This window comes from Momordica charantia (assembly GCF_013281855.1).
Source record: "Momordica charantia cultivar OHB3-1 chromosome 8 unlocalized genomic scaffold, Mcharantia_2.0 BLBB01000008.1, whole genome shotgun sequence".
Taxonomy (NCBI): domain Eukaryota; kingdom Viridiplantae; phylum Streptophyta; class Magnoliopsida; order Cucurbitales; family Cucurbitaceae; genus Momordica; species Momordica charantia.
In genome coordinates, this window is record NW_028275166.1 from 28640009 (window position 1) to 28665793 (window position 25785).

At 35.9% G+C, this 25785-nt stretch overlaps 1 protein-coding gene across 2 annotated transcripts; it reads left to right on the top strand.

The window, feature by feature from the left end:
* Positions 1–288: 288 nt before the first annotated feature.
* Positions 289–25785, top strand: LCAT3 (lecithin:cholesterol acyltransferase 3). Of its 2 annotated transcripts, none has more exons than XR_015792711.1 (11): positions 289–675; positions 5842–5933; positions 9313–9440; positions 9599–9734; positions 9833–9884; positions 10466–10566; positions 11458–11637; positions 19568–19720; positions 20596–20650; positions 22901–22954; positions 25422–25508. XR_015792711.1 is itself a non-coding variant. In XM_022288803.2 (11 exons), exons 1-11 carry the CDS (start codon positions 453–455, stop codon positions 25584–25586), a joined length of 1344 nt encoding a protein of 447 aa, XP_022144495.1. In that variant the 5' UTR covers positions 293–452; the 3' UTR covers positions 25587–25785. The 2 variants fall into 2 exon arrangements, 1 of the variants encoding a protein (XP_022144495.1); XM_022288803.2 differs by having other exon boundaries at positions 293–675; positions 19568–19725; positions 25422–25785.

A 25785-nucleotide genomic window follows, 5' to 3' on the forward strand; every position in this document is an offset into this window, starting at 1 on the left:
GATTTTATTTGTTCACTTCTGTCGATCAAATTTAATTATCAAATATCTATACATAATTCAATTTATAAGTGAATATAATTAGATCTGAGTCAAGATTTTAAATCGAGTCTAAATTGGACTTAGGTTGGATGATAAAATTGAGATATTGTATATGAGAAAATCAAAGTGGTAGGAGTGAAAAAAGGCACCCATATCACACGCGACAGATAAATGCGACAATAAATGTACATGATGGTCAAAAATTACCTACCAATTTCCAACCAATCACAAACGATATCAGAAAAAGAAAAAGAAAAAAAAAAAAGAAAAAGGAAAAACCCACAAGGACCTTCCTGAATTGTTCCAGCAGTTCCAGTTCCAGCAAGCAACAACTGGGGCTCCCTCCGGTCTCCATTTGGGAATTTGGAGCCTTCCATTAGCTTCGCTGAAAGAGCAACTCAGTTCATTAAGCCATGGTTGGGGGAGGCCTTCTTCCACTTCCATGTTTCCGCACCCGGAAGCCCCAACCCGAACCCGACCGCGACCCGGTCCTGCTCGTCTCCGGCATTGGTGGCTCCATTCTTCACTCCAGGAACAAGAAGTTGTTCGGCTTAGAGACCCGGGTCTGGGTCCGGATCATCTTGGCCGAATTGCTCTTTAATGAGAGGCTCATCTCCTTATACAATCCCAAAACAGGTCCTTTCCTTACTCTCTCCCACTTCTCTGTTTCTTCACTTTTTTATTTTTGGGCATTTCTAGTTACTGGAGGTGGAACTGAACTAACTACTCATGTTTTTGGAATTTTGGGTTCTTTTTAGGGTAAGTTTCAGTCAAAGCACTTCCTTTAAAGTGTTTTTTCTCTCTCTTCTTAGAGTAAAGGTGTTTTTTTTTAATGCGTTTGGTTACTGCTTTGCCAAAACTGATTATGCAATACTAAGGAATCTCATGTTTTTTTTCTCAAGATTCTTTGGTCAACCACTATAAAATCACCTTGGAGAATCTGGGTTTTTCTTGGAAGTTTTTTAAACTCAATATGATTTTATTTTAATTTTAAAGTGATTATTATTTGTTATACCAAACGCTGCAGATTAAAAAAAAACACGTCTTAGTCGTTAAAAAATTCTCAAGTTTGATGCTCTTATTAAGTGCTATTCTGTTTACCTTCTGGAAGGAGAAGTGGAATTTTATACGTTATCTATTAGATTACACGAAGTGGACTACGTTTTTCTGTCTTTACACTGTTAGTAGTAAGTCATGAGTGATGGCAATGTCTTGTTCCTTCAATAGTTCAAGTAGGAAGGTGGTTTCACTAATATGAAGTGAAACTCGTGCAATATCTTCACGTACTTACATCTCCGACGAGTCACTATCTTCCTCCACATGCTGTTCTACATTTTTTTGGCTGATGCATAAGTATGCTTGGTTGTGCTTAGGAAGGAAGGAAGAAAGAATGCAACTTAATTCCATGTTTTAATTACATTTATTTGTGTTTTAAGTCAACTTCGGGTGGACCCAAAGGATCTGCATAAAACAGCATTTCGAACACACTAGGGCCATTATGAGTTATTGGTTATGCCTTTTGGCCTCCGGAACGCCCCTTCCACGTTTCAATGGATCATGAGTTTTCTTTGATGATATCTTGATTTACAGTGCCACTGTGAGAGATCATGCAGAGCACTTAGCCTTGGTACTCCGGGCCTTAGCTACCAATAAGTTTGTGGCCAACCTAAAAAAATGTAAGTTTCCTGCCCAGCAAATTGAGTACCTTGGTCATTTGGTCTCAGCAACAGGGGTAGCTGCAGATCCTTCCAAATTGGAGGTGATGAAGGCTTGGCCCACACCGACTAACATTAAACAACTCTGGGGTTGACAAATCGTTATTGGAAGTTTGTAGCGAATTATGGCTCCACTACTTTTTTGTTAACCCAGCAGCTTAAAAAGGATAATTTTGGTTGGACTGAGGACGCCTGGCGGGCTTTTGAACAGTCGAAGGATGCGATCATGAATGTACCAGTGTTGGGACTACCGAATTTTTCGCAACCCTTTGTGCTCGAGACTGATGCATCCGGGGTGGGTGTTGGTACCGTGTTGATGCAGAACCAACATCCTATTACTTTCTTTAGCCAAGCCTTGCCACCAATGCATCGTTTGAAAGCTATTTACGAGCATGAGTTAATGGCTGTTGTCTTTGGCGTGCATAAATGGCGACCTTATCTTCTGGGCAAGATGTTTACGGTGCGAACAGATCAAAAGAGTTTTAAATTATTACTTGATCAGCGAGTTGTGGCAGGGGAATACCAACGTAGGATTGCTAAGTTACTTGGCTATGATTTTGTTATTGAATACAAATCGGGGTTGGATAATACAGCTGCCGACGCATTTTCTCGCATGCCCATGACCCTTGAACTGGTGCCTTAAGTGTTACCAGAGGACTAAATGTGGCTATATTTATTCAGCAAGTAAATGATGATGTGAAATTGAGAGCAATTCGCTTGGCTATTACAAAAGGTCGGGAGGCTCCGGTGGGGTATATGGTGTTTACTATTGTACAAACCCCCCCCCCCCCCCCCCCCCCCCCCCCCCCCCCCCCCCCGAGGAATTTCATAGCGGGAAGTTTACTGGAAGGGTATGAAAGGTTGCATTCGGGATTTTGTGGCTGATTGCGTCATTTGCCAACAAGCCAAATGGTTGAGAATCCATATATATGAATTAAATTTATCCAACCCATCAACTTAAGCTTTTGGGTTGAGCGGTAGTTTGTTCATCCTTAACATGATATCATAGCAGGAGGTCCTGACGTGACCATACATCTGGTCTTTCATGTTTTCCAGCTTCAAAAGGTTGTGGGATTTAATCTACCCCTATTTCCAGTTCCCTCAATTTGCCCTATAACTTGTGTCTGATCTTGAAACCTTTGGAGTTGTTGAGTTTACGCAGGTCGACTGCGAACGAGGAAGATTTGGAAGTACTGATATGTTGGGATGTGGGATTCATTGAGGATGCTACATGGGAACTTGCTCCAACCATTGCTTCTCAATTCCCAGATTTCCACCTTAAGGACAAGGTGGCTTTGGGGGGGGGGGGGGGGGGGGGATAGACCCCAAATCACTAAATATTATACATGTAAGTGTGTGAGACAACGAGGAGCCACGTAAGCAATAGGTGAGGGGGAATTGTGTTTAGGCCTCAGATTGTTAGTTAGGAAGAATGAGGTGTAAGGGCTGTATGTGTTGAGGGGAGAGGTTAACATAGAAGTTTGTTGAGGGGAGGAGCATCTTTTTTGACATGGTGAAATTTGTAAGGTTCACCGATTACATGAGAGAAAGTTGGGGAACTCTTAAAATCTCCCTTATTTGATGCTCTGTTTTGATAAATAATATTGAGCCTTATCAGAGTCCATAGTTGTCTGTTGAGTGGATGAGCAACAAACATGGAATTTGGGAACTAAAAGAAGGTTGTTCGATAGAGGGTTGGGGGCTAAATTAGGTTTTAGGGTTTGAGCTCATGCCCTTACATGGATCCAAAGTTTTAAGGAGTTGGGTTTATGCCCTCTCATGAAAATATGAGTAAAACAATGTAAAAGTTCAAACACAAAATAAATAGAAAAGAATACTCGAGTAGGGAATGCATTAGGCCTCTCGGCCATATGCCTTTTTGGGGTTCTTGAGGTGTCTAATTCTTCTAGTCCAATCCCCTGCTGAGGATCCACCTTCCACCTATTGGGCATTTTCCTTCCATGAGTGTATCGCCCATGATTCTATGGCTAGCAAATGTTAGGGGTGTATGTCAGTCATTCGAGTCGGTTTTTAGGCCAAAATCCCTACTGACCAACCTATGGTCGGTTTCCATAATTAGAAACCAACTGACCGGGGGAGAAAGTTGAGACGAAGAAGGACATGCATGAAGAAATTCTTAGAAAAAAAGTTGAAACGAAGATTGAGGGAGAAAGATTGTTGACATCGGCATCGGCGACGACATTGAAAAACAGAAGTTGATGAAAGAGGAGAAAAGTTAGGAGAGAAAGATTGTCGACGTTGGCGACAGCTTTGAAAGACAGAGGTTGATGAAGGGGGAGAGATGGCTTAGAGTGAGAGAGGGCAGAGGGCAGAGAGTGAGGGGGGGGGGTGTTGCTGCGAGCTTGCGACGGTGACAAAATGGGTAGGGTAAAGAAAACCCTAAATTTTGTTATGCATATATATAATTTTATAATTATATATATTTTTAATAATTAAATTAACAGTTGATCAGTCGGTTTGGACTAAATTTACCTAACCGACTGATCGACCGGTTGGTTTTGTGAACACAAAACCGACTCGACCGACCGACCGGTTTTAGTCGGTTGGGGTGGTTTTTCAGTCACTTTTGTACACCCCTAGCAAATGTTGTGATTTGGCAAGCAATGGTTGTTGGGTTTTGGATCATATCATCATGGGAGTGACCTTGATCACCTGTTGTGGCTCTGTCCTTTCTTAATCTCACTGTACGTGGCTTTTAGGAATGCTTTCAAAGTCAGTTTGGCTCCTCGTTAGTTGATCAGGGATGCTCTTGTTGAGCTATTTCTTCATCCTCCATTCTTGAGGAGAGGGAGGTTTTTATATGATGGATGGATTTTGTTGGCGTGGTTTGTTCTATTTAATTGGAAGAATTAGGGGTTTTCAGGATAAAGTTGCTTCATGGTAGCATGTTTGGAGTGCATGCACACTTTAATGCCTCTTTGTGGGTATCTATCTACTGTATTTGGACTTCCCTTTTATGATTTCTTGTAACCTAGGAAGCACCGACACGCCAAAATGGGATGGGTGTCGGTGTCGGACACGTGTTCGACACGTGATTAAGGTGTCCAAAGTTTTATTTTTTATTTTTAATTTTCGGACACGCAGTGAATACGCGTTTGACATGGACGGGATACGCCAGTGGGTTTTTTCTTTTCTTTTCTTTTTTTTTCTTGTTAAAGCAAGTGTTTTTAATGAATTTGGACTTCGATATGGTTTTTTAATGAATTATTAGGCCCAAAGCTCATTAGGGTTATGTAAAAGTAAATCTAGTTTTACTTCTCTCTTCCCCTCTTGGATTCACGCACGCAAGGTCAAATTAAACCTAGTCTATCTTTGGATGAGCCAGAATTGGAAGCCGTAGTTTTTATTGATGATGGGACTCAAATTGGTGAAGATGATACTAATAATGTTAGGGAAAATGTTTAGAAGGCTTTGTTCCATTTTGATTTATAGTTTTTGTTTGTAAGACTTGTTTTATTGGGTATTGGATGTTGTTTATGACATTGATTATTGCATCAATGTTATGTACCTATGGTATTTATGTTGATGTTTAAAGGTAAAAATAGTATTAAATATTGATAATATGATAAAATATGCACACATATATATATTAAAAAAAAATTAACATGTCCCAGTGTGTCGTGTCCTACTTTTTTGGAAATTGACGTGTTGCTTTGTCCATGTCGTGTCGTATCCGTGTCAGTGCCTCTTAGCTTGTAACTGGGAAGCATATTTGTCAATTTTCCCTCTCTTTTGGCCTTTTTTTTGTGTACTCAAACCCGATGATTTTCAGTGGTCCTTTTTCCTTTTTTGTAGTTGTGCACGTATTGAAAAATGGAAAATCTTCCACTTTCAATCAGAATGGATTTTCCAAGCGCATGGAACAAAGACGTTTAAAGTGATATATTGACATGTCAATTATTAGGTTAGTAGCATACTTTTGAGACCTTTTAATTTATTATATGCCAAACGATGATGTTCGTATAAACTAATTGGAGAAGGAATTTTCCCCACTTTTTGTTCTTGAGGTTGCAAAGTTTTATCTGGATTTCCTTAATGAATATCACAAGTTTTTTTTGTTTTCCAGGCTATGCTGAATGCGTGGATGATCACTTGGAAATTGTGGTCCCTGATGATGATAATGGGCTGTATGCAATTGATATTTTAGATCCATCTTCGGTAAGATAACATGAAAATTTCTACTTGTCAATTGCTAATCAAATTACATCGAGGCCTTTACAAGATAACTTATTCATCATTCTTTTAGTGTAATGGGTGAGAAAATTTCTCCAATTTTGACCTCTTCACTAAATTATCACACGTCTTTTTTTTTTCTTGCTTTTCTTTACTCCTTTTTCTATTTTTGGGTGTGTATAGGAGGTGGGTGTAGTTATTTACATGAATTTCTTGAGAGTCTATACGCTTTCCTTTAGTTCCTGACATTTGCTACAAGTTGATTATTAGTGCTGCTCTAAGGTTGATTTGAACTTTAAATATTTGCTACCAACGGAAAGAAAATTTTATGCAGAAATATAATTTCTATTAGTAGCCTCGGTTAAATGCTGCTCTAAGGGTGATGAAGTAACTCTACCCTTTCTTTTCCTCTTCACCATTGTGATAGACCCCAAATCTCTAAAGTGTATGAACATACACTACAAGAAAGTTGGTTTCTTCCGACGTTTTTTTTCCGGCGTACAAAAAAACGTTGGGAAAAATCACTTCTCCCGATGTATCTAAAAATGTCGGGAAAAGTCAACTTTTCCGGAAGTTTTAAGAAAATTTTGGGAAAAATTAATCTTTTCCCCCATTTTTTTAAAAAACGAGGGGAAAAGTGAGACTTAAAAATGAGGAAAAAGTTTAATTTTTCCCTATGATTTCTAGAAAACGACGGGAAAGGTCTCACTTTCCCTGAAGTTTTTAGAAGACAGACAAAGTATAGAAAATGCTGGGAAAAATTAAACTTTTCCCCACTTTTTTAAAAAATGAGTGGAAAAGTGAGACTTAAAAATGAGGGAAAAGTTTAATTTTTCCCAACATTTTTTCCTCGATGTTTTTTAAAATTTCATTCACCCGCCTCTTTTTCTTCTCTCTTTATCCATCGTTCTTCCCCTTCTTTTCCCCTCTCTTTCTCCATCTTTTTCTCCTTCTCGTTCTCCCTTGTTTTGCTCTCCCTCTCTCAACTCTCAGACTCCATGAATGGCGACGTCCAGGGCGACTCCACGACGACCATTTGTTTTCTTGTACTTACAATCATTTCTCTTTATTACATAAAAAATAGGCTAAATTACAAAAATACCCTTGAACTTTACCATTTGTTTAAAAAATACCCTTATCATTTCAAAAGTTTCTATACTACCCTTCAGCTTTCATAAATATTTTAAAAATATCTTTTGATCAAACATATGTTAATAATTTTGAATGGAAAGTTAACATGGTATAATATGGAATGACGTGGCAATTATTGTCAAGAGAGTTTGCTTTCTATTATCTACCAGATTTTGCCCCATTCCCCTTTTAAAAACGATAGTTTCCTATACATTTCTACTATTTCCAGACTTAATCTAGGCAAAATTCCACGTTAATTGCCACGTCGTTCTAGATTCTGCTACGTTAATTTCCGTTTAAAATATTGACGAATGTTTGCTCAAATGATATTTTTGCAACGTTTATGAAAGGTCAATGGTATTATTGAAACTTTTGAAAGGATAGAAGATTTTCAAGACAAAGAACAGAAGTTCAGGGTATTTTTTACAATTTAACCTAAAAAATAGGTTGAATTACAAATTTTGGTCTTTGAACTTGGGTTGTGTCAATTAAGTCTCTGAATTTAAAATAGGGTCTAATAAGTCTCAAAACTTTCAATTTGTATGTAATAGGTCCCCAAACTTAAAAAAGTGTCTAGTAAATCTTTTAACTTTTAATTTTGTGTCCAATAGGTCTCTGAACTTTAGTAGGTGCCTTATAAGTTAGGGATCCATTTGGAATAGGACTTGTCTTTGTTTGGTTGGCTTTTTTACACGAACATGAAGATCTATCTACATTCAATATTGGTCACCCTTTCAAAAAAGGTGGTGGAATTTTTTGGGTTCAGTTAATCAGAGCCTTCCTACAGAGTATTTGGCTTGAAAAGGACAATCAAGCTTTCAACAACATATCCCTCCCTTTCGTCGAATCAGTAGCCTCAATTAGTTTCCCCTTTTTCCACAGGTCCCACATTTCCATTATCATTAAGAGGTCTTCTATCTGTTGCCACCTCTAACACTACCACACCAAAGCTGTAAATATCTGTCTTCTCAGTGGGAATACTCGAATAAACAAACATACCCTCCGTTTCAATAGATTCTACTATAAAGTTTTATTTTTAGCTCTTGGTTGGTGTAAATGTTTTTATTCTCCATTTTCAAATTATAGTCTCAATGGTCTCATGAAAAATTGGAATGCCTTTTTGTATTCCAGTTATGGGGGCCCATCTTTCGTAAATTTCATTCATTAATGAAATTGAAGTTTCTTACAAAAAGAAGTTGGGATCTATTAGAAACAAAATATTGAAAATTTAGGGACTTGTTAAATATAAATTTGAAAATCAATGAGAAGTTTGTATCTTGTTAGAAAAAACTAAATACAAAATTCAAAGTTTAGAGATATGTTGGACACTTTTTAAAGTTTAAGTATCTATTAGACACAACATTAAAAGCTTAGGGACCTATTAAATATTTTTAAAGTTCAATAACCTATTAGACATAACCCTTAAAGTTGAGGACCAAACTTATAATGTAACCCAAAAAAAAATCATGCATCATAAGGAGAATGTTGGTAATGCATTGGCTTTATCCAAAAATGGTTGCTTTATGCTGATACATTTTTCTCTATTGTTATTACAAAAAATAAATTCAGATATGAAATAAGTACAGAGAGTTTGTACAGATCACATCTTTACTGACAAATGTAGAAGGAAAGGATAGGTTTACAAGTGTAGAACTACTATTGAGGTTTTTGATTTTAGTTTCTTTTTTTTTTTTTTTGGATAATAAACAATGATTCATTCCAAAAGAAAAGGAGCTGAAAAAAAAGAGGCATACAACCTAGGGGCAGAGGGTCGAGAAGACCCTCCCCAAAAAACTATACAATCAAGGAATTCCAACTCTGAAGAGTCAAAAGAAAACCGTAGTTACAAAAAACTTTCTTGTGGATTGAAGCCCACCAAGAAGCCGTATGCCTAATATTCACACATAAATCTTCAATAGAACTCTGTTTCTCTGCAAAAATTCTGTTGTTCCGTTCCTTCCAAAGTGATTTTAGTTTCTAGATGAAGCTCTTTGTTTCAATTCTCCCTTCTCATCTACAACATTTGGGGAGCCTTCATGTATTCTCCCTTGGTACTTGGGCTTTGGGTGGATATCTTGCCCGTCTCACCCATTGCTTATATTACTTTAGGATATTCGATACTAATAAATAGTCTCATGCACGAATCCCAACCATTAAATTTATTTTTGCCTCTTCGCATACCGCCCCTATCTAGTCTGCACCAGCTATTTATGAGTTTTATTTACTGTTACAGCTGGTAAAATGCCTCCATGTGGATGATGTGTATCATTTTCATGATATGATTGATATGCTTGTTGGATGCGGGTACAAGAAGGGAACCACATTGTTTGGTTATGGTTATGACTTCCGGCAAAGTAATAGGTAGCTCATTCTGTCCCTTTATTGTTTTAGTGTCAAACATTCATGCCTGATATTATTGTAGTTGCTAGTAGCCAAAGGTTGTTTTATTTACTGCAAATTTGCAAGTCTATACACGAGTCAAAGTTGATGTAAGAGCATTGGTTGTTTCTTGGTGACAGAATTGGCAAGATCCTGGATGGTCTTAAAAAGAAGTTGGAAACGGCCTTTAAAGCTTCTGGTGGTAGAAAAGTGAATTTAATATCTCATTCTATGGGCGGGCTGCTAATTTCGTGTTTCATGTCGCTTCATAATGATGTGTGCACATACTCTCTTAATGACTAGTTGAAACTTACATCGTTGTACATAAGCTTGTTTCATGGATTTGACATGATGTGATTATTGTTCATTGGCAGATTTTTTCCAAGTATGTAAATAAGTGGATCAGTATAGCTTGCCCTTTTCAAGGTAAATCGTACCCATTGCTTCTTCTTTCCCTTTATCCGTCACTGTAATCCAATTGACCTGGGACATTTTTTCTTACATTTTCACCATGCTGCCTGGTTTTGAAGCCATTAAAAAAGTACTTATCTGACTCTATTGTTAACTGTTCTGGTTTTCAGCTTCAAAACTTACTACTGTGGTTGAGGTTGTAGGGGTCAAGCACTTTTTGTCGTCTAAGAATAGCTCCAAATCCATATAGTGTGAAAATCAATAATGTTTCTTTTTTTTTTTTTTTGGGTAAGAGACACAGAAGTTCCGTTTTAAAAATAAAGGGTTATACAATCAAAAAGCAAGGAGATAAGTCATCTCCTTTGAAACAACCAGAAATGGGGAACTATGAAGGTTTCCAATCCAAATCGATAACACTAGAAAAATTTTCAAAACATTTGTATGACTTAGTTCAAAGAGAAGCTATATGTATATGCTGTATATTCTCCTTATTGGACATTAATAATAGTTGTTATCTGCCTCTTCCCCTCTATTATTCTAAAAGTCTGTTACGAATCTGGCTGTGATATGATATTCATTGCACAAATTATTAACAGGTGCACCAGGATGCATCAACGATTGTCTGTTGACTGGATTGCAATTTGTTGAAGGCATTGAAAGCCAATTTTTCGTATCTAGATGGACTTTTCACCAGCTGGTAATTTTCCTCCCATCAGTGTCCATGTGGTTTAGTTACACCTAAAATGGGAACTCGTTCTGTCATTTTTCGTATCTACCATCTCGTTTGAGCAATGACTACAGTTTTATTTATTTTAAGTAATAATAATATGAAACAAATTTTCATTGATATTATGAAAAGTACAAAAATAGATTACAAGAAGGCTCTCCAATTAGTTTTAATAACAAAATAATCATGATTACAAAAGATTGCAGAAAGGGTAGACCAAGTCATATTTCCTCCCAATCTTTCTCCCTTACTTTCTTTATGAATCAATTAAAGTTTGCTTTTGACTCTTTTCACCCAAATAGTGCATGCTCTTTAAGTTGAAGGAAAAAAAAGGGCAAAGAGATTCTACACGTATTCTTTTTTCTCTTCACTGGTAACTTCTTTTTCTATGTTCTAAGATTTATTGGTGTTTTTTCACGTAATATAAGAGACTTCTGAAATCAAATATTGAGTAGTTGTCTTGTTGAGGATAATGTTAAGATATTTTTAGCTTAAAGCAACTAAGGCCACTCTATGGAAAGTAGATATAGGAAGGAATAAGAGGACTTTTGAAGAAATTGATTGGAATGTTTGTGAGTTTCGAGCTCTAGCATACTTTATATTTCTTCTTGGAGTTTCTTAGCCGGGATTTTCAATAATCTCTCTTCCTTTTATCATTAATGCCACTTGGAGAATATTTTTATAATCTTCATTTACTGGTTGGATATCTTATCGACCATTCTTTCTTTTGTTCATGACTTCATCTCTCTTTACTGATATTATGCTTATGTTTGTAATAAGAGAAAATAAGTGATAATGACACTTATTAATGTATAATATAATCATGAATTGTCATAAGTTATCACCTTTTTTTATTTGCAGTTGGTTGAATGTCCTTCAGTTTATGAGATGCTGACAAATCTAGGATTCAAGTGGCATGCACAACCACAGATTCAAGTTTGGCAAAAAAATTCTGTTGATGGGAAAACTTCTGTTGGTTTGAAGTCATATGGCCCAACTGAAAGTTTTGCTTTATTTGCAGAAGCATTGAGAAATAACGAGGTACTATATTCAAACTTTACATTGATTGGTGATAGATTTGGTATTACTCTATTTGCAAATGCATTAAGAAACAACGAGCTGCTATGACTATATTTAGGAGTGCTTTTGACATGTCCAAAAGCACTTTCCATTCCACTCAATAATTATGTTTGGGAGCAACTTAAAAACATTAGAAAAAGTAAAAAAAGCACTTAAAAAGTATTTTGTGAAAAAGCATTTGTAGAGTTATTTTGAAGAATTTCAAAAGCACTGTTGAAAGTATAAAACCAAGCATCAAAATGATTTATTATTAAGCACTTTTTAGGATGCTTATTAAAATAATTTATCCATTAAAAACTCCCAAACACACCCTATATTAAAACTTTACACTGATATCTGATAGCTTTGTTATATTGATACGTTCAGGTTTTGGAGGATTTTTTTTTTTCTTTTTTTAAAATTTAATAGGAAAGGGTGAAGAGATACTAGAATTTGTAGTCCTTTGAAGATGCATTCAGACGTTTGCTAGGAACTTTATTTTTGGGAGCTGGGGGGTGGTAACTTCCTGGTAGCTTAACCTTCACAAAGCAACTTAAACTTAGAGAACAAAGAGTATTAAGATTGAGCCTGTTTCCTATCGACAGAGAAAAAAAGATTGAGCTTGTTTAGTTTATCATATTATATGGATTTGTAGGACAATTAATCACTAGGATCAATAACAGCACCAATTAAATAAATAATCAACACCAATTTTTATTATTTTTCAAAATTATTTTTTCATTTCCCATTTTTTTGTGTAATAAAGAAAGCAGTTCACTTTAGAGAAAAGAAGTATCTTACAACTTTCAATGACCTCACTGCGATTAGTAATGAAAGGTTGGTTAACAAATTGATTAGTACTTAACAAATTTCCAGCTTACCTTGGTTTGTTGATTAGTAATGGGGTGCCAATTGATCTCTTTGGCCAACAAATTTCCTGTCTGCCACTGTGACGTGAGGTTGGGTTCAGAATAATATTGTCTTCACAAAAGGTACCACCAAAGGATGCGATCATTTTATGGGTTGCAGAGTAGCTAGGAACAGACAACTTGACGGCTTTTATGCCCAGCTTACCTTGGTTTGGTGGTGTATCGCGGATAAAAGCAATACATCCATAGATTTTTAAGGTTAATAGGAAGAGCTTGGTAAAAAATGCTCTGTTCTCTCTCCTCTCTCTTCCTTCCCTTCCTTTCCTTTCGGTCCCTCTTTTGCTGTTAGTTTCTGAATTAGCCTGTCTCTAGCTTGATTTTAATCTTATTGTTCGTGGTTCATTCCGGTTTTCATTATGGAAATCAGTAGTTGTTGTATTGATGGCTCCTTCTTCTGTATTTGGGGTGAGAATGATATGTTCAGGGTTGAGGATGTGGCAAGGAAAACAGTGATGTCCCTGCACTCTTCTCAATTTTTATGGTTCGAAAATCACATGTTGGAAGTTAATCAGAAATCGATTCCGGACTCCTTATTTTTTCAGATACGCGATGATCTTGGGCAATGTCGTATACAAAAATATAGAACTAAGAACATTTGGTTTTTAGAATGGGTGGTATGGCCTTCTACGGGTGGTAGGAAGAGCGTACTTGTCCCTGCTGGATCGAAGAGAGATGGTTGGCAAGTATTTTGGAAGATGTTGAAAACTTTCTCTGTGAGGTTTACAGAAGCTCAAGCTTCGAAGATGGTAAGGAATGATCGACTCTCTACTACGCAAAATGCTAATGTAGTAGGACAGCTTCACCAGGAGTTTTCAGAAAGGAAAGGTAGTTTTGTCCCCAAGTCGACTCCAAAAGATGGAAGGTCTTATGCCGAAGTGGTTGCTGGAAAATGTGAGTTAAAGCCTGCAAGGGCCTCCGGCATCATCCATAGGATGCTTGAGGATTCTAAGGTGTCTACAGTCGACAAACATCAAGTTTATTGGATTCAAAAAGAAGAAGAGGTGCTGGAGTTAGATTGGAATCGCCTTATGGTGGTTTCTAAGGGGTGTGCACATGACGATTGGAATGCGATTTCCAAGGCTTTAAAAGAAAAATTCTCTCTTGACTGTGTGATAAATCCTATCATGGTTGATAAGGGTCTTTTGAGATTTTCAGGGGATAGGATGCTCAAGCCTTGTGAGCTATCTGGAAAGTGGAGAAAGATAGGAAAATATCATATTAAATTAGAAAAGTGGAGCCCTTACCTGCATAATAGAAAAGAGTTCATTCAGGGTTATGGTGGTTGGATAACAATCAAGGACCTACCTTTGTATTATTGGACTCGTTCTACTTTTGAAGCTATTGGTAGGCATTTCGGGGGATTACTGAAGATTTCTTCAAAGACTCTTAACATGTTGGAGGCCTCAGATGCATTCATCAAAGTTAAACCCAATATCTGTGGTTTAATGCCAGCCACTGTGACCATTGCTGATGAGAAATATGGATCTTTTGAGATTAAGGTTTTTGTTAATCGCCCTCCATCTTCAGTAGTTTCAGTTGATTCCAGCTTGGATTTTGAACCACTATCAAACCCTTTGGATGTTGATCGTTTTCGAAGAATAATGGAAGATGAACAGTTGGATCATCGAAAGCCTGACTTGGAAGTTGAAGAGTCGCAGAGGAAAGACTTATTTTTAAACTTGGAAAAAGAGGCAGTAATGGAGGCGATTGATTGTCAATTGGGCCATACAGCTGGAAAATTAAATATGGCAGGTGGAATGACAGCGCCATTTATAGAAAACGACGAGTCTATGAAGCAAATGCCGTTTGGTATTCAAAATAAGGAGGGAGAGGAAGATATTCTTCCGGCTTTTAGGGTTACCATTAATAATGAAGAGAGATTAAAGGAAGGAGAGATGGCGTCAGATGTTCCGATTGAGGCTAACTTAAATTCTCTTGGAAATCGGAGGGAAGTTAACAATTCTGTAGAGATTTCACACGTGGAATCAGAAAAGGCAGAGGATCTTTGTGAAGAAAGAGGCAGAATTGCTATTAATGAAGAAAGAGAATTTGCAAACAAATTAAATTCGAAAGGAAATATGGAAAGATTTGGGGGAGGAGAGAATGTTCTCCGTAATAAATGAAACCCTAATTTCTGTAACCTCAAAGGCTGTTGCTATTCCAGATGATTCTCCAAAATCTACGCCTTTGAAAAATAAGTCAAGAAAGTTTATTCCCCCATTACCTTTCTCGTATTCGCGGAAGAAATTCAAACCAAAGCTAAAGGACGAATCTAATTTGCAGCGATTAGAAATCCCAATTATTAAGGAAACATTAATGGAGGAGGGAGAAGATCGAAAAGTCCTTGGGCAAAGAGAATTACCGGTTGCCCTTCAGCAGACTTTGTTCCCTGGTCTTGTGTTTTCCACCAAAGACACTTTCAACAAAAGTCCAAGTGTTTTTGCACTTTCCGAAGATGAAGATGAAGAAGATCTTAATGTGAGTCTTAGTAGCCCTGATCCTTCCCCTGATCGAATGAATCTTATTTCCGACTTTGATAATTCATCTGAATTTCTTTTTGATGAAGTCCTTCCTAATCTCTTTGATTTAGACAAGGATCTCTCTAACTCCAACCTTGAACAGTCAGCCCAAAGAGTGGAAGAAAAGTTTGTTACCAAGACTACTATTCCCCCTTTCTTTGAATCTGTGGGGATAGAGGTGGTCCCAATTCAGAATTCTCAATGAAGATTATGTCATGGAATGTCCGTGGCCTATGTTGTTATAAGAAACGGCTAAAAATCAAGAAACTTATCTTGAAGCATTGTCCGGACATAGTACTCATTCAAGAATCCAAGCTACAACAGATTGATATTATGGTGATCAAGTCACTGTGGAGTTCTCAAGATATTGGCTGGGCTCAGATTGTCTCGGCGGGAAAATCAGGAGGTCTCATTACATTATGGGATGAAAGCAAAGTAGCTGTTCAGGAAGTCCTTGAAGGAGTTTCTTCACTAGTGCTCTTTTTCTAATCTACAGGATATATGTATCACCAACATTTATGGCCCAACGAATTACAAAGAAAGGAAGAAATTGTGGTCTGAAATTTGTAATATTGCTGGATTCTCTATCAAACTTTGGTGTATGGGAGGGGATTTTAATGTCACGAGATGGGCTTCTGATCGGTCTTCGGGTGGAAGGCAGTCTAAGGCAATGAGGAAATTTAATAAAATCATTGAAGAGCTTGAAATCCAGGAAATTCCCTTATCCAATGGCCGGTATACATGGTCAAAGATGGGAAATAACAATACGCATTCATTGCTGGACAGATTTTTTGTTTCTTCAGATTGGGACTCTCTCTTTCATAACTCTCGTGTATATAGAGGTGAACGTATTACATCGGATCACTACCCTATTTTTCTAGATTCAGGAGAATTCGTTTGGGGGCCTTGCCCTTTCAGATTCTTTAACTCCTGGTTGAAAGATAAGGACTGTATCAATTTAATTGAATCCAAGCTTTCAGAGGATAGATCCTACGGGTGGGCAGGTTATCTTATTTCTGCTAAGCTTAGAAATCTGAAGATCGCTCTGAAGCAATGACACAAACAAAAAGAAAGGAAGGATACGGTTGCAGAAGCAAAAATTATTGAAGAAATTTCTTTGCTTGATGAGAAAGAGGAGGAGTCGGGGTTAGAAATCGAGGAAGTGGGGAAGAGATGTTCCTTAAAACAGAATCTGATTGATCTTTATATTCGAGAGGAACAATATCTTTTGCAAAAAAGTAAAATCAGGTGGTTGGCTGAAGGAGATGAAAATAGCAAATTCTTTCATAGATTCTTGGCAGCAAAAAGGAGAAAAGCTCTAATTTCTGAGATGCAAGATTCTGCAGGGAATTCTCTTGTGAATTTGAGGGATATTGAGATAGAAATTGTGCAGTACTTTGAAATTCTTTACAGAGAGGATGGACAGCAGCAATTTTTACCAATTGGCTTCAATTGGAGACCTATTTCCGCTCAGAATAGTGTCTGGTTAGAAAGACACTTCGAGGAAGGAGAAATTTGGGATGCTTTAAAAGGCCTTGGCAAGAATAAGGCCCCAGGGCCCGATGGTTTTACAGCAGAGTTTTTCATTAAATTCTGGAAGTTCTTGAAGGCAGATTTTGCAAGATTCTTTGCTGAATTTTATGATAATGGCAAACTGAACTCGTGTATTAAGGAGACTTTTATATGTCTTGTTCCGAAAAAAGACAAAGTGGAGAAAGTAAAAGATTTCCGTCCCATTAGCCTTACGACGACTACTTATAAGATTTTGACAAAAGTGCTAGCAGAGAGGCTTAATAAGGTTATCTCTTCTACCATCTCTAGTAATCAAAGTGCTTTTTTAAGTGGAAGACATATTCTTGATCCTATTCTCATTGCAAATGAAGTGGTGAATGATTATAGAAGTAGAAAGAAGAAAGGGTGGATTTTGAAACTCGATATGGAAAAAGCATTTGATAAAGTTGATTGGGCATTTCTTTCAGAAGTCCTCAAACAGAAAGGCTTTGGCAAAAAGTGGATTAATTGGATAAACGGTTGTATTAGAGGCAATAACTTTTCGGTTTTCATTAATGGGAGATCGAGAGGGAGAATTAAGGCTTCAAGAGGGTTGAGGCAAGGAGATCCCCTTTCTCCTTTCCTATTCTTATTGATAAGCGATGTGCTTAGTGATTTTTTGGACAACATTTACCAAAAAGGAGTGTTCGAAGGTTTTGTAGTGGGGAGGGATGCAATTCACATCTCTCACTTGCAATTTGCTGATGACACATTATTGTTTTGTAAAGATGATGATGAGATGCTTAAGATTCTATTTGAAGCCATTAAAGCTTTTGAGTGGTTGTCCGGCCTTAAGGTGAATTGGGAAAAATCATCTTTGAGTGGCATAAATATGGAAGACCAAAGGGTTGTGCAGGTTGCAAATTCTTTTTGTTGCAAAGTTGAACGTCTTCCTATTTTATATTTGGGCCTGACTTTAGGAGTAAATCCCAAACTGGATTCTTTTTGGGCTCCAGTTCAAGAAAGAATTTCTAAGAAACTTGATCGTTGGAAAAAGTATCACTTATCAAAAGGTGGAAGAGCGATTTTATGTCAATTTGTACTTGGGAGCATTCCCCTTTATTACTTATCTATTTTTCAAGTCCCAGTGAGAGTTAGTAAACAAATTGAGCAAAAGTTGCGTTCCTTTTTGTGGGGCGATTCTTCGAAAGGATCCTTGAGACATTTGGTGAGATGGGATATTGCCTCCCTCCCGCGGGAAGCAGGTGGTTTAGGCATTGGTTGTATTCTTAAGCGCAACAATGCTCTTTTATCTAAATGGGGATGGAGGTTCAGCATGGAGACAGAAGCTTTATGGCGTAGGGTGGTGGCCCGCTTATATGGTTTTGACCGTTTTAATTGGAATGCGATACCTAAACTTCATGGTTCGAGTCGTAGTCCTTGGAATAATATCAACAAACAGTGGCTTCAGGTGGAGAAATCCTCTTTTTTCAAAGTTGGCAATGGTCGGAGAACTCTCTTCTGGCATTTTTTATGGATTGGAGTCGCTCTCTTAAAGGATAGATTTCCTTCTATTTACAGCATTTCGGCTTCTCCTCTTATTTCGGTTTCGGAAGCTTGGGATAGTGAGTCCTCTTCATGGAATATTGTAACTCGAAGGGCATTGAAAGATGAGGAGATTTTGGAGCTTCCGGAGCTTCTTTCTTGCATTTCTTCAGTTACTATTTCAGAAAATGATGATGTTCGTTGTTGGAGCTTGGAAAAGTCGGGCCTCTTCTCCGTTTCTTCTTTGTGCAAGTCTCAAAGAGCTGATTTGCGGGTTTCAAAAGCTCTTCTACTCTCTCTTTGGAGTTCGGGCAGCCCAAAACGAGTTAATATGTTAATTTGGATTCTATTATATGGCAAAGTCAATACAGCAGATATTTTGCAGAGAAAGTCTCCTAAGATGGCTTTACAGCCATCCATTTGCTTTTTATGTGCAGAAAATGAAGAAAGCTTAAATCATGTCTTCTTTTTCTGCCCATATGCTGCTGTTTGTTGGAATCTTTTTCTCCAGATGTTCCAATTAGTATGGGTGTGGGATCGTGTGGCTGCTAATAATATTTTTCAGATTCTACATGGAGTTGGATTGGCACCTAAAGCTAATCTACTTTGGATTAATGGTTTTAAGGCTATCATCTCAGAATTATGGTTTGAGAGAAATCAAAGGATTTTTGAAGATTCTTGTCGCCCGCCATTGGAATGCTTCAACGTTGCCAAATTCAAAGCTTCTCAATGGTGTGCTCTTTCCGATCTGTTCTCTTCGTATTCCCCTAGTATGATTTGTATGAATTGGGAGGCCTTTATTTCTCCTTTGTAGTCTTGTCTTATGTTTTATTTTCTATTTCTTGCTTTCTCTATCACTCCTTCGGGAGTTTGTATCTTTGAACAATTTTGTTCCTTTTCATATATCAATGAAAAGTTCGTATCTTGTTAAAAAAAAGTACTAATGTTCTTTTCTTTTAAGTTTTTAACAGAAAATAAAGTATTATATTTGTATGTGAAGGATCATTTACATAGAGGATAAGGAATCCTCCTAGAAGAAACAAATTACAAAAAAATGTCCATCTTAAGGCTGAAGCCCAGAGAGGCAAAATAGATCATTCTCTAGCATAGCTTCCTTGGCTCAATTTGGCAATTATATAATTGGTTTATACTCTTACACTGTTAAATTCAGCCGTAGCTTCTGTGAACATCCTTTTCCCACATGACAGAAATAAAGAATCTGTAAGGGATCGTTCAAGAAGTTTATGACTGTACTAAACGGTTTTTTTTTTTTTTTTTTAAATTGTTTGTGGCAATACGCCAATACGTGTCAAGCTTCCCTTTGAGCATCAAAAAAGTAGTCATTAACTAGTTTCTTAGCCTGAAATTAACAATGCGTGATCAATCCTGCCAAATGTAAAAGCAAAATTTTATTTTCAATTCTTGCAGATACAATTTAAGGGAAAGACTGTTGCCCTACCCTTTAACTTTGATATTCTCAAATGGGCTACTGGTACTCGCAAAGTAATTGATAACGCAAGACTACCAGATGGAGTCTCCTTCTATAATATTTATGGAATATTACTGGATACACCTTTTGATGTATGGTATGTTCTGAACTAGTGTATGAGTTGCTTCTCATCCAATCAAAATGTTCAATCTTGAGTAAAATAATTTAATCCTGTTTGATAACGATTTCTTTTTTATTTTATTTTTCTAAGAACCATGCGTACTTTCTTGCAATTTCTTAAGTATTTTTATCACATTTCTTAAAAACATCTTTGAATTCTTCGCTAAATTTTAAAGTCAAAATACTACATTTTAAAAGATACTTTTGTTTTTAATTTTCAAAATTTAGCTTAGATTTTTAAAACGTTTTAGAAAAATGTAGATAACAAAACAAAGAAAACACATAGGCGGAGTAGTGTTTATAAGCTTATTTTTCAAAAACAGGAAACTAAAAACTAAATGGTTATCAAATGGAATAGTGGCCAATTTTTTTTTATTTTGGGATAAGAAATGATATTTTCATTCAGAAAAAGAACATAAATGTTCAACGATACAAACTCTCGAAGGAGTGAAAGCAAAGAAAAGAAACAAACACCAAAAAATAGAGCAAGACAAGTCAACATGAGCTTAGCTCTACGATTAAGGTATCTAACTCCTTCCCTTGAGGTCGAAGGTTCGATCCCCGTCCCTACAATTGTTGTATTAAAAAGAAAATAGAGCAAGACAAAAAATTAAGGGAGTTACCAATTTGAACAAATCAAACAATTATCAAACAAATGATATAATACTTATTAGTGACCACATGATATAAAATATCATTACAATGATAAATGATGTATGGGTCAATTTGTAGTAATTCAAAGGCATGACTGTTTTCTCATTGCTTTGCCTAATTTAAGATGCCAATTCATTGATGTTGACGCCTCGGTTTCTAAGTAACTGACACATGATATTTATCTATGGTGCAGCTATGGCTCAGAGACAATGCCGATTGAGGACTTGTCTGAGATATGTAAAACTTTGGTGAGTGATTCAATTTCGTTTCTAAATCATTCAGGAAACTAGACTCAGCCTATTCGAATATTTGGGATGAAACTTTAATTTGAATACTGTTAGTGGGGGAGGGAATGAGACCTCTCGAAAATTCTCTGAGGCTTTGCCTTTGAACTGAATTTTAGAAATTCTGAATGCATTGGTCTGCTGAAGGATTTAAAAGCTTCTGGATATTTGAAATATAAGGTGGCCAATATTCTGACTGCGTATCAATATTCTCAATGATATACAAGAATTTAAAGGCACCTCAATTCTGCTGGGCTTAAGTTAATAGTTTTTTCTCATTTTCTGATTTATTCTGATCTTGTTTAATAAGTAGATATGATCAGGTCCAAATAAGCAATAACTAATTATATGAGATATATAACTTAATTGTTCGTATCTTGTTCAAAAAATAGGACATATAACTTAATTAATAATATTAATAATACTAAATCTTCAGGGACAATAAGTCATCTGGGATATAAGTTTACTTGAGTGCTGGCTTAGAATTTGAACAATGGGACTGCATCCTCTCATTATCCTGCGAGAGACTTTGTTTATGATTGAATCATAAATATAAATGAAAATATCAATCATTTATTTATCTTGTTACAACATCAATCATAAAATATAAGCTTCATCTTCGAAAGTGGTCAATAGAGAAATTGATATATATTAGATTGATTTTTGTCTTTAAGAAAAGTTCAAACACTAAGACCCTGTTGGATTAAACATTTTTCTTTTGGTTGAAAATTAAGCATACAACCACTACTTCTACCCATGTATTTCATTATTTTGTTATCTATTTTGTAAACATTGTTTTTATAGTCAAAACCAAAATTTGAAAACTAAAAACTGGTTGAGGTTGTTTTTTTTCAAGGCTCTTTGCAGATTTTCCAGAAAGTGCATTTTTCTTCTTGTTTGCTTGGTTCACTATGGAGTTTCGATCGGGGTTTTCTGAAGAAGTCTTCGTTTTACCCCTCAAGCTTTTATCAATCCTCTCTCCTTCCCATTTGGAGTCCTTTTTTGTCCTCTCTTGATAAGAAGCTTGTCAGAATTTGAGAGGAAGCTCTCTTAGGTTAAATTATTTTTTCTTAAGAAGTGGATTACTTTGTTTAAAGAGTATTTGGATGAGTTCAAGCTTGTGTTTGAGGAGTCTTCTTCTTCGGATCCTTCTCTGCAGTAGGTTTTGATGTTTTTTTGGTTCTCCAAGCTTTGTTGGCTGCAGTTTTCAGGGTTCTTCAGTGGAGGCTGTCGGGTTTTAATATTCTTTATCTATTCTCTTGTTTGTATTGCTCTGGTTCAGCTTGTTTTTCGTTCCTTTTGTTTCTTTTTCCCTCTCTCACCCTCTGTGGGTTTCAACTTCAAGGGTATGTATCCTGGGCAATTTTCCTCTTCATATACCAATGAAAAATTACTTTTTGTTTAAAAAAAAGAAATTTGGGTGAGAATTCAAATGTTTTTATAAGAAAGTGATTAGAATGCCTTTGGGGTAATTAGAGTTATTAATAGAATAGTAAAGGTATATTAGTAATTAGTTAAAAAATTGGTTAGTAGGATTTTAATATATATATATATATATATTTTTTTTTTTTTCTTCTTTTTTGAAAGGAAATGATTTCATTGATAGAATGAAATATGAGAAACAAAATTAGAGTTGTTATAAGTAGAGGGAGGGAGAAATGACGAAGACATGCAATTGTTTAGTGTGGTCTACGCTTGAGCGATCTGAAGAGGAAAGGGTCCAAGTACCCTTGAATTACTTGGGGATTATTGTAATCCTTTTATCCTTCTATCTTTCCATCTATTTTAGCTATTTTGGATTCCAAAAAAAATTGAAAAATATACCAGGAATGGAACGAGACATAATTGTAAAAAACCATAAACTTCAAATTTTTATAAGCGAATGACGAGTGAATGTTCTTTCCATCATAGTCGTTTCTTTCAAATGGAATGATATTGTTGGAGTCCTTTTTGTGTTTCTATTTTTCTATTTATTTATTCTTTAACTTGTTACCTTTTCTCTACACAGAAGGTTGAAAGGCTTCATTAATTTATCCAAATTTGATAAACCAAATAAAATTTTTAAAATATGTGATAATAATGAGTTTTGCTTGGGCACCTTTGAAGAATATGATATTCTTTATCATGTATATTACTAACTACCATTTTACGCACTTGTTCCATAAATGGCTAACTACTTTTCATGTCTTTTTCTTTTTCTTCTTTTCTCCCCAGCCTGTGTACTCATATGTGGACGGAGATGGTACAGTTCCCAGTGAATCAGCCAAGGTGAGCTATCTAACTATTTCAGTTTAATTATTCATTTAACTGAATAGTCTAGCATAATATTGAAATGTACATATATATGAATTAAGTTTACTCAACCCATCAGCTTAAGTTTTTGGATTGACCGGTGGTTTATTCATCATTAACACATAAAATTAAAAAACAAGATTTATTAAGTTGCATGAGAACAGTGTGGTATTGCAATTTCCAAGAGTAATTTTGCTTCCTTGAGAATACTACTGTTTTGTCTATTTTTCAGTACACCAAAACAGTTATGATATAGATGGTTAGTTTTGTTATGATATAAGTCTTATTGCCATAGAAATAAGAAATTATTTTGTGATTACAACCTCTCCACAATCATTCAGGACCGGGGAGTGTTTCTTTGATAGTTTTGTGGAAAGAGCCTCCTTGGGCCTTATCCTTAGGCTGTTATTTTGTCGTCTTTTATAGAATAGTAATATTATGAGGGAGGTATTGGGCACACTCCAATACAACAAAAGGGAACAATAAAAGACAATAAAGATTAAATATTAACGACTAATATTTGACCTATTATGCTTACAAATGCAATATCAGGTCACGTATAAGACATAAATTTATATTCCAACAAGTCTCTAGTATCGTTCTTCGTCCTTCATGTCTTCTGTGTTTGCTGCTCATAATTTCAAATTAGGGTTGATTGGGGTTTCTGCACACTGCAACCAAGTTATCCTCTTTCTCCAAGCAAGTCCAAGACATATTTTCTTTTATTAACAAAAATACCTTTATTTGATCTCGCGAATTCCATCTCTAGGTAATATTTCAACGTTGACGAGTCCTTGATTTGAAACTCACTTGCAAGATTTTCTTGAGATCAGGTAGACTTGTTTCATCATCATCAATGAGAATAATATCAACTACATAGATAATCAAAATTGAGATTTTATTATTCTCATAGTGTCTTAAATATAATATAGTCAACTTATCTCTAAAGAAATCCATAGACATCGTTGGAACCAAGATCTCGGAATCTGTTTGAGGCCATAGAGGCCATAGAGAGACTTCTCTGATCTGCATATTTAATTAATTACATATGAGTTCCTTTTCAAAACCTGGTGGTAAGCTTATGAAAAACAATCCCTCAAAATCACCACTGAGAAAAACATTTTTCACACCATGTTGGTAAAGAGGTCATTGCAAATTAGTTGCGAGAGACTATGATAGAGTTAATTTTAGCAACATGAGCAAAATTTTCTTAATAATCAATTCCATAGGTCTGAGTGAAGCCTTTAGCTATTAGTCTGACTTTGTATCCTCAATACTACTATCTACTTTGAATACCATTTACATCCCGTAGGTTTCTTATCTGTTGGCAATTGTTATTTCCCAAGTACTATTTTACTTTAGAGCATTCATCTCTTTCATAAGTGCTACTTTTCAATTTGGATCTTTTAAAGCGTCACGTATATTCCTTGGAACAAACAAATCCGTTATCCCTAGATGTGAAAGCTTTATGAGTATTTGATAAGTTTTGGCATGAAATGTAGTTTGCAATGGGATATTTTGTACAACTTCGAATACATCTAATGGCTACGAGAACATCCCGATCAAACAATTCGGTTCAGTTTCATTTTTTGGAGTCTCAAATATTGTGATAGAACAACTATTTGATCTTGGTTCCTTTGTTTGAAATTTTTTCTAGTATTAAACTTAAAATGAGGAACAAGATTAGTAGTTCTGTAGTATTTCTTCCCTTATGAAAAGTTTCTATACTTGGTATCGAAGAACAAGTAAAATCATAACAAATAGGACTACGAGGAGGAACAAAAATATTCTAAAAGTTATCTTCCAAATTCATTTCCTCCGAAGAGAATTTACGGTAAAATATGGCTGATTGTCTAAAACGGCACATTTATACTAACAATTTTTTTAATCAAAATATTGATAACCCTGTTGACTTGGAGCATAACTCAAAAAAAATACATTTAATAGCATGAGGATCAAGTTTTGTCCTAAAGGGACTAGATTTGTGAACATAAGGGGTTCACCCGTGGATATTGGAAAAATATCTTCAAACTAAATGAGAGTTACGAAATTTACTAGGTATTCAATTATTTAGGTAGGCATTGTGAGAACTGCTTCCCCATAAATATTTTTGAACATGCATGGAAAACTATTTTTTTAATCTCATTCTCTTAAGGAATATCTTGACAAGTAGATTGATGAACAATACATTTTTAAAAAATTTCATTGAAATACTCTGTTCCATTATTAAACTGTAAGATGCTAAGTTTAGTTTGAAATTGGGTTTCGATGGTATAAGCGTTCAAAAATTGTCTTTTACCTTAGAATTTTTTCGACATTAAATAAACTCAAGATATACGAGTATGGTCATCAGTGAAGGTAACAAACTATCTTTTTCCACTATGCGTACTAATTTTAGAAGCACCCTAAAAGTTGTTCTTCATCTTTGTTTATTGTTGTGAAGGCGGATGGTTTTCCAGCTGTTGAGAGAGCGGGAGTTGCAGCGAGTCATCGGGAACTTCTTAAGGACGCAACGGTTTTTCAACTTATCCAGAAGTGGTTGGGAGTTGATCAGAAGGTCAATAAACACCTAACAACTTCCAAAGTGGTTGATGCTTCTCTCATGTAGAAGTAGCATTTAGAAAAACACAAACATTTTTAAAGGAAGGTAGAGGAACCCTTTCCATTCCTTATGAGGTTCTAATATACTGTGACAATGTCTCATAATGAAAACTTGAACTTGATTGTGTAATTTATAGTATTTTAAGCAGGAATTGTCAAATCTATACTATCTATGAAACTATTTATAATTATATACTTTTCTGTTA